The sequence below is a fragment of the Myotis brandtii genome, unplaced genomic scaffold (genome assembly GCF_000412655.1).
Source record: "Myotis brandtii unplaced genomic scaffold, ASM41265v1 scaffold326, whole genome shotgun sequence".
NCBI lineage: Eukaryota > Metazoa > Chordata > Mammalia > Chiroptera > Vespertilionidae > Myotis > Myotis brandtii.
The window spans coordinates 2,291,650-2,300,051 of record NW_005362534.1 but is presented as its reverse complement, the minus strand read 5'-3'; the positions used below and the strand labels follow the sequence as shown (position 1 = coordinate 2,300,051).

Here is an 8,402-nt window from a genome sequence, read left to right as displayed (position 1 = left end):
TTCAGTGATTTGGGAAAGAAGGGGTGGCTAGAGATAAAACCGAGAAAATAAACAGATACCTCCAAGGATGACAAAACATTTCATTCATTCCTTATACTTTTTTATATGAATCAGTCTTTCAATAACTCACAAGTTTTGTGATGGATCTTGATTACTGGAATTTATTTCCAACCTTCTTATAATTTAATAAGCTATCCCCACCCATAGTCCCAAGAGCAAGAAGAGGCATAAAACAAGCATATATCTGGATATAGGCTTAACGGTATGAGAAGAGAAAAGCTAATGGCAGGAGAAGGCAGTATCACTCAACAACCCATGAAGTCTTTGGCTGTTCTCCAGAGCACCTCTCTCCTCTTCCTTTTCAGGTGGGCCACAATCTTATATAGTAAGAAAAGGAAAGCCAAGCAAGGAAATGTAACTGTCCAAATGGATACTAACAGATTTTTATGGGTTTGGAGAGTGGCATTTATAGAATTTTTACCTTATGATCTATTTTTCACGTTAGTTTGGGGACATTTTCTAAGGCAATCTTTAAACAAAAATCAATTCATCAGAAAATCTCTCTCTGTGGAAACATAAAGAAAGTTTTTGTCTCTATCTGAGGTGTGTGTGTGTGTGTGTGTGTGTGTGTGTGTGTGTATGTATGTGTGTGTGTGTTGTGATAGCAGGCATGGATTCCAGCAAAGGCAGCTGTTGGAAATAGCTTGTGGCATAAAATTCTGCACACTGCCCTACATACTCCAGCACAGCTCTCTGTGGATTCTCCAGAAAGCACTCTGTGTGTGAAAGGCTCACTTTTTCATATTCTACACATTGGCAGCTGTTTTGCACACTGGCAGCTGTTTTGTTGAGTTTTGTAACTATACAAATGATGACAGCAGCCTAAACAGCTTCCCATGTTTTCTATTTCTTCCTTAAGGAAAATTTATAATGATCATACACAGAGTTTAAGTTCTTAGTGGAGACTTGCATGGTTCATATTATAAGAAACCATATTATGTTGGACCTTAGAAACCACATTAATGAGCCTGGGCCTTATCTTAAAAATAACAGTAAAGGGGAAAATAATGGAAGTCATTTTTTTCTTAAAACAACATAGATCTGTTATTACCCATGATTCTGTGAGTTGATTGGGTTGTTCTGCTGGTCTTACTTAGACTCACTTCTGAAGTGGCATTCTGCTGAAAGATTGGCTATACAAGTAGGTCTAAGATGGCCTCAGTGATATGCCTGGCAGTTGGTACTGGCCTTTTACCCTCCATATGGGCTCTCATCCTCTAGTATGTTAAACTGATTTCCTCACGTGGTAGTCTCAGGACAGTATCCAAGATGCTGAAGGTGCAAGCTGCATGGTCTCTAAAGCCTAGGCTTTGGAACTCACAAAATGTTACATCTGCCATATTCTGTTGGTCAAAGCAAGACCCAAGTCTAGGACAGATTCAAGGTGGTGGAAACTGAAACTCTGGGTGGGAAGAATGGCAAAGTCACATTGCAAAAGGGTAGTCATACTGCAATAAGAGGATTTTATGACTATCACAAAGTATACCACACCAAAAAGAACCAGAAAACCACTACTGGAATCCCAGGAAACCTACTTCGGCAATGTAATTCTAGGCTGAGTAAATGTTCCCCATAAGAAGTTGTCTGCCAAGTAGAGTACATACATATGATTATTTAATTTCATTTTATTATCATACTAGGAGCCCATCACGCGAAATCGCATGGCGCTGCCTACCCACCTGCAGCCCTGCCTTGACACCTGAACCTGTCCAAGCAGAGCTCCAGCACGCCTGGCCCAGCCCCCAAACTCTCTGGCCTTCTTTGGCTGCTTCAAGCCCCGCCCTCAGTCCCTCCAGTTGCCTCACCGTCACAGCACCAGAGGAGAGCCTGGAAGCCTCCTGCCTGCTGCACTGTGCTCCTTCCCCTGGCAAGTGGGCTGCGGGACACTCAGAGTGCGAGTGGTGGGTGGCGAAGGACTGGTGAGGGGGGCACTATGGGCTCTCACTCCTGCCCTCCCCGGCACGGGAAGGTCCTGTCTCCTCCGGGCCCCACCCGGCTTCTGCCCCGTCTCCGGAGCAACGCCCCAGCTAATATGCTAATGGTCTGGTCGTTACGGCATCCTGACCATTAGCATATTAGCTCTTTATTATGATAGATTGTAGTCCTGGGTCACTATCACTGAAGTTATAAGTGCTCTTTAATTTAGTTACCTTACTTTATTAATTGCCAATGGGTTTTTTGTATAATTCCTATAATTCCTTGTTCGTTTTTATAAGTTGAGAACCAAAAAGGCTAAAATTTTTTTAAATGTACTTATTGTCTTTTCCACAGTATTAGCAGCAGAGCAGGAACTGTGCTGGTCATATACAGCATCATTGGGGGAGACACCTTCATGCAAAGTAGTTAATGGTTCTATCTCCTAGCTGCACAGACCTGCCTGAATGTATAAAGAACATTCTACCTGTAGTTCAGGTCCAGGTCCTAAAACTGTCCTTATACTAGTAGGTATGCTAAGGTATTTTGCTATAGGATCCTTTCCGGGATCAGAAATGGATATGGAGACTGCACTGCTTAAAGAAATCGCATTCATGAATGTCTTTACACTTGATATCTTTAAGAAGATGATTTTTACATAACTTCTTTTGAGGTTCACAGTCAACCCCTTTCCTTCAGTTTATGGTATCTTCCATTAATTAAAAGCTTCAATCTGTAGATGTGTTACGCCAGGTATCAAAGAAAAGCCATAACCAACTGCTTGAGCTTGATGACATACTGTAGCAGATACTAAAGAGTGGCTCACTCTTCTATTCCAACCTTTTTCTACTGTGCCTTTCTGTAATTCAAAACTAAAAAATGCCCTTGCAGCTAAGATTCTGAATGTGATTTGTCCTCCACCAATCAGATGTTCTTGTGTATGAAACTTGAATGGGGAACATAGTTAAGTGGGAAGAGAGGCAGCCTGTAAGGCATTTCTGTTATTGATGTGAATTGTGATGGGGGCTATAGGATTCTGGAATTGACAGCTGTGACTTCTGGATTCTGTAGAAGCTCCCTTGGTACTGCAGTTCTGTGGGGGGTTTAGGGAGTGGTTCCTTGAATCTCAGTCTAGAATTTGTTTTTTATTGCTGATGTCATGCATGGAGTTGTGGGTTCCACTGCATGAGAGGAGAGAAGACAGCAGGAGAAGGTAGAATCACTCAATAACCCAGGAGGTCTTTAGCTATACTCTGGGGCATTGCTCTAGTTTCTGTTTCCTTGGGGCACAGAGCTGGGTGGAGAAGTGGGTAGAGGATATTTGGAGGGGCAAATGGATGTATCCAGCACAGTAATTAGGTCTAATGACCCAGCCAGCCCTTTGGTTTTAGCTGGTCTTATAGCTGCTCTCACTGCCATCCACTGTAGGAGGAGGTTTGCTCTTAAATAGTCCTTTGTAAAACATGCTGATCACTATGCTATAACCTTTACATGTCTCATTTTGGTTAGATAACTTTATAAAATTAATATTATTATTACAACACTACAGATGAGCAAATTGACACCCTGCATGAAATTGAAATTGTTAGAGTTTGAACTTAGATTTGTGCAGTTCTAAAGCCTAAGTTCTTTCTAGAAAGTCATGCTATGAGAGAGAGGGAGAAAATTAAATACTAAATCCTTTTCACTAAGATTAATAGCATTATAAACACACCCATTTTCATTTCTTCCTTGCCAGTAACCTTTATCTTCAGAACATAGTTAAGTGGAAAGGGAGGCAGCATGTAAGGCTGAAATAATTGCAGAAATAATTGACACTCAAAGCATGGTTTTGAGGATTCACCTTTTTAAGAGTTGTAAAACATTTTACAAACTTTTTTACATTCAACAAACTTGTACAAATTCTACAGCTGTCAATAAATATATTGAAAACCTTAGTAAATTCACTTATTGCATTCAGTTTAGTTTTAAATAATGTTTTAACAGAGGTAGTTGGGCAAATAAATACATTTGTACCTGGGAAGTAGGGTAGATCATTTATTCCAATTACCTTTTTATCATACAGTGGGGCCTTGACTTATGAGTGTCCAGACTAATGAGTTTTTCGAGATACGAGCCGTCTCTCGGCCGATTTTTTGCTTTGAGTTGCGAGCTAAAATTCGGGTTACGAGCCAGCTTCAGATACCCCACTGCTAGTTGGCGCAGCGAACGTCACAGTGAACGCCACAACATCAGCCCAGCATCACGTGTCTCACTCGTTCACTTTTTGATTTGACATACGAGTAATTTGATTTACGAGCTCCGTCACGGAACAAATTAAGCTCGTAAGTCAAGGCCCCACTGTAATTTTATTTCTAAAACATACATATCTATATATATAAAAGCCTAAGTGACCATTACAACTGGTCAACCATAAATCAGACGACCGGTTGCTATGACGCACACTAACCACCAGGAGGAAGACACTCAATGCAGGAGTTGCCCCCTGGTGGTCAGTGCGCTCCCACAGCCAACCTCCATGGCTGGCCAATCTCCTGCTGTTCCTCCCTCCGAACCCCCAGCGGTCCCTCCTCCCGATCGGCCCCAATAGGTCCCATTCTCCAGCCAGGCCAACCAACCCCACCCATGCATAAATTCGTGCACCAGGCCTCTAGTTTTAACATAATTTTTTAACTTTTACTTGATTTTCAATTGTTTTTAATAATGTAGAACCTTACTAAGAACCTTGTTAATATAGTAAAATAAAATATTTACCTTTGTATGATAAAAGTAGCTTCTTACATTAGTGTTAACGATGTATTGGTAAAAAGTAAAATTTTCTTGTCAAAAAAGCATGAGATGGAATTTTGCTGTTTTACTTACCAGGTGGATTGTGGGGGGTTTTTTCTGGCCACCTAGGCACCTTTTTACAGGGTGATTTTCTCTAGTTTCATTATTTGTAATTTGAAAATTATAAACTGTCCTTTTGTGGTTCCCTTATAATTTGCTTCACAATTGAGTTTAAATAACTTTTTTTAAAGAGCATTAAATAGTTGACTGACACTGATGGATTAGAGTTTTTATAGAAGATGCAAAACCATAAAAGTAGCTTATTTTTTTTCTTCAAAAAGAAATCACATAGACACAGAACCTGGCTGGAGATCCTGGCTAGAACCTGGCTAGAGAACCTCGCTATGCTGATCAACTAAACACTGCCTCTGTGTCATTCCTTTTGTGAGCATGCGCAGTGCTCCCGCGGCGCGGCGCTGCCCGTCAGGCACTGCGGTAGGCGCCCTAGGGGTTGGCAGGACCCTGACCCCAAGATGGCGGCGCCCAGTGAAGTGGACGCACCTGCCTCCGGCGAAGGCAGTGGGGAGGGCAGCTGTTTCGGATCCTGGCTGGATGGACGGTTGGAGGCGCTGGGAGTGGACCGAGCTGTTTACGGCGCCTACATCCTGGGTGTCCTGCAGGAGGAGGAGGAGGAAGAGAAGCTGGACGCTCTGCAGGGCATTCTCTCTGCTTTCTTGGAAGAAGATTCCCTTCTTACCATATGCAAGGAGATTGTGGAACGATGGTCAGAAACTCAGAATGTTGTCACCAAAGTGAAAAAAGAAGACGAGGTACAGGCCATTGCTACCCTAATTGAGAAACAGGCACAGATTGTGGTGAAGCCCAGGATGGTGTCAGAAGAGGAGAAGCGGAGAAAAGCTGCCCTCCTGGCCCAGTATGCTGATGTGACAGATGAAGAAGACGAAGCAGATGAGAAGGATGATTCAGGTGCCACCACAATGAACATTGGTTCTGACAAATTTCTGTTCCGAAATACCAATGTGGAAGATGTCCTCAATGCCCGAAAACTGGAGCGAGACTCGCTTCGAGATGAGTCCCAAAGGAAGAAGGAACAGGACAAGCTGCAGAGGGAAAAGGACAAATTAGCCAAGCAGGAGCGCAAGGAAAAGGAAAAGAAAAGGACACAAAAAGGGGAACGAAAGCGATAACCTTGGTCAACTCTCTTCTTTCTCCTCGTGAACTGATCAAAGGGAGAACTGGTTGTGCACATGAGTAATTTAAGAGAAATGAGAGAACATTGCGGAGTGGTTTCTCAAGGCATTTCCCCTTTTGTTTACATGGTCAAAAGGAAAATCACAAACACTTCTAATTACAAAATGTTCCATGTTTCTGTATTCAGATTGTTGTAGTTATCAGTACCAAAGATCTGGAGTGGGGGGAACCTTTCTATTTTAATACCGAAGTCCTGTGCTCCTTTTGGCCACTTTCAACAGTCTTCCCTCACCTTGGATAAACCAGCAGGAATATTCAGAAAGTTGACAGTTACAGTTTTTATCCTGAAGGAGCAGAAACATGACCACTACTTCCCTGAGATGTCACTGGTCAAAGTTCATATTGTAAAAGGAGTATGAACTGGCTGGTGTGGCTCAGTTGGTTGAGCGTCATCCTGTGCATTGAAAGGTCACCAGTTCGTTTCCTAGTCATGTCACGTGCCCGGGTTGTGAGTTCGATCCCCAGTATGGGAGGCAACTGATTGATGTTTCTCTCTCATATCAATGTTTCTCTCTCTCTCCTTCTCCCTTCCTCTCTCTCTCAAAATCAATAAAAATATATTAAAATAAAAATAAAAGTTTAAAATGCTTTAATTTTTTTTCACCTATTTTTTTATTAGTTAAGGTATTACTAATGTGTCCTCATCCCCCCCATTAAATCCCCATCCTCCCATATAAAATAAATATCAAAAATATAAGTCTTTGTTTTACTATGGTTGCAAATATCAAAAAATTTCTATATGTGACATGGCACCAGAGTTAAGGGTTTTTCAAAATGCTGACACACCGAGCTCAAAAGGTTCGCCATCACTGCTCTAGAGGCACAGTGTGGGGCAGTAGTTCTAGTTTAAGTTGATGCCTGCCTTTTATGCACATGGAAGAAGAGACTTGGGTGCTCAGCAGTTGAGAAGGAGGTGTGAGGGGTGCTTAGTTTGATTGAGAAAGGTTAATTACATGGGAAATGAGGCTGGGATTCAGAGGATGTTTGCTCTAGATTTTGTGTAATGTTATATTAACACTGGGATTCTCTTTATTCAATTAACAAAATAAACTCATTTTGTTTGGTTTCATTTTACAGTTGCTTTAATCCCACTGAACATTTATACTATTATTTAATTTTACTAAACATTTGTAGATAGTAAAACACCTATAGAATTAAGCAACTGCAGGATATTAAAGACATCCAGTTCTTACAGAGATTTGATCTGCTAATTAGCTACACCAATTTTATGGATCATTGCATCTCACTTAAAATGTATTGTTATACGTTTATAATCTTTCCATAATGAGCTATTATTGAGTGCATGGGCCAACTTCTGTGTGATGTACATGAGAAACTCCTTCCCCCACCTAAAAAAATACATTCACAGACCTAGTAAATCACAATAACATTCTACTGAAAATGGTTCTGTTGGCATTATTAAATGGCTTATTTGGGACCACAATAGAAAATGCAAAACCTGAGGAGGAAAGAGAGTGTTATCCAAAATGGTTCAACAAAAGACAATGATGGAGAAGAGTAAAGCCAACATCTAATAAATTACTAGCCATATAAATTTATGAAGGAAGCATATGAGGGTCAAATTTTCTTTCATTATCACAGTGACCTTATATAGTCTTTGCATTTCAGCCTTTCTGTTAACTTAAATGAGATAAGCTAACATTTTTTAGTTTCTTAACAGGGATACTTATATTCAGAATTAACTATTGACTTTTGAAAATACATTTTAAAAACTTTAGATAAGCTACTGTGTATTGAACAGAATGGTCAGGTTGAAATGCTGCTCACAAAGGTTAACTAAGCAGTGATGATCAAGGAATCACCCCAAGGTTTGGGTCCCAGGAAATAGTTCGTGATCAAGAACAGCCTTCCTCATATGCCTTAAGGAAGATTCCTGAATGGCCCATTTATCTACCAGTGACAAGGCCAGATATAGACCCTCCCAATTCTTCTTTGCCTCATAAATGATTAGGTGAATTGTTTATTTTTACTGAACAATTTGGACATAATGCTCACTAATTCGATTTGACCAAGTGTCAGTCAGGCAGATCCTCTCTTTTCCTTAGGTCCCTGAATTTTGGCCCACTTTTGAGAATTGAAACAGTGGAACAGCTCCTGTCAGTGGCCCTCCGCACAGTCAGCTGACCTCAGGGAAAAACATTCCCTGAACAGCTGTCTATTTATGCTCCCAACTCACCCCACTCCCTAACACTGGTTTCTTTCTAGCTTTGTTTACTCATTCCTACAAAGAAAAGCCATTTCCTGCCTATCCAGTGAGACACTCACAGATGTAATAATGGTGGGAGCATTCCTCCTATTGCAATCAATGGTCTCCCATCCTCCATCACAATTGTCTCTTTCCCCCTATTGCAATAGTCTTTTTTCTT

The 8,402-nt window shown here is 41.1% G+C and overlaps 1 protein-coding gene across 1 annotated transcript; it reads left to right on the top strand.

Moving 5' to 3' along the window:
* Window positions 1-5,229: 5,229 nt before the first annotated feature.
* LOC102248945 (coiled-coil domain-containing protein 43) lies at window positions 5,230-6,163 on the top strand. Its single transcript, XM_005870965.2, has one exon. It carries the CDS (start codon window positions 5,277-5,279, stop codon window positions 5,949-5,951), a length of 675 nt encoding a protein of 224 aa, XP_005871027.1. The 5' UTR covers window positions 5,230-5,276; the 3' UTR covers window positions 5,952-6,163.
* Window positions 6,164-8,402: the final 2,239 nt, after the last annotated feature.

Bases quoted from the DNA above. Each gene is read 5' to 3' on its own strand.
- LOC102248945 (XM_005870965.2), top strand. From the start codon at position 5,277: ATGGCGGCGCCCAGTGAAGTGGACGCACCTGCCTCCGGCGAAGGCAGT.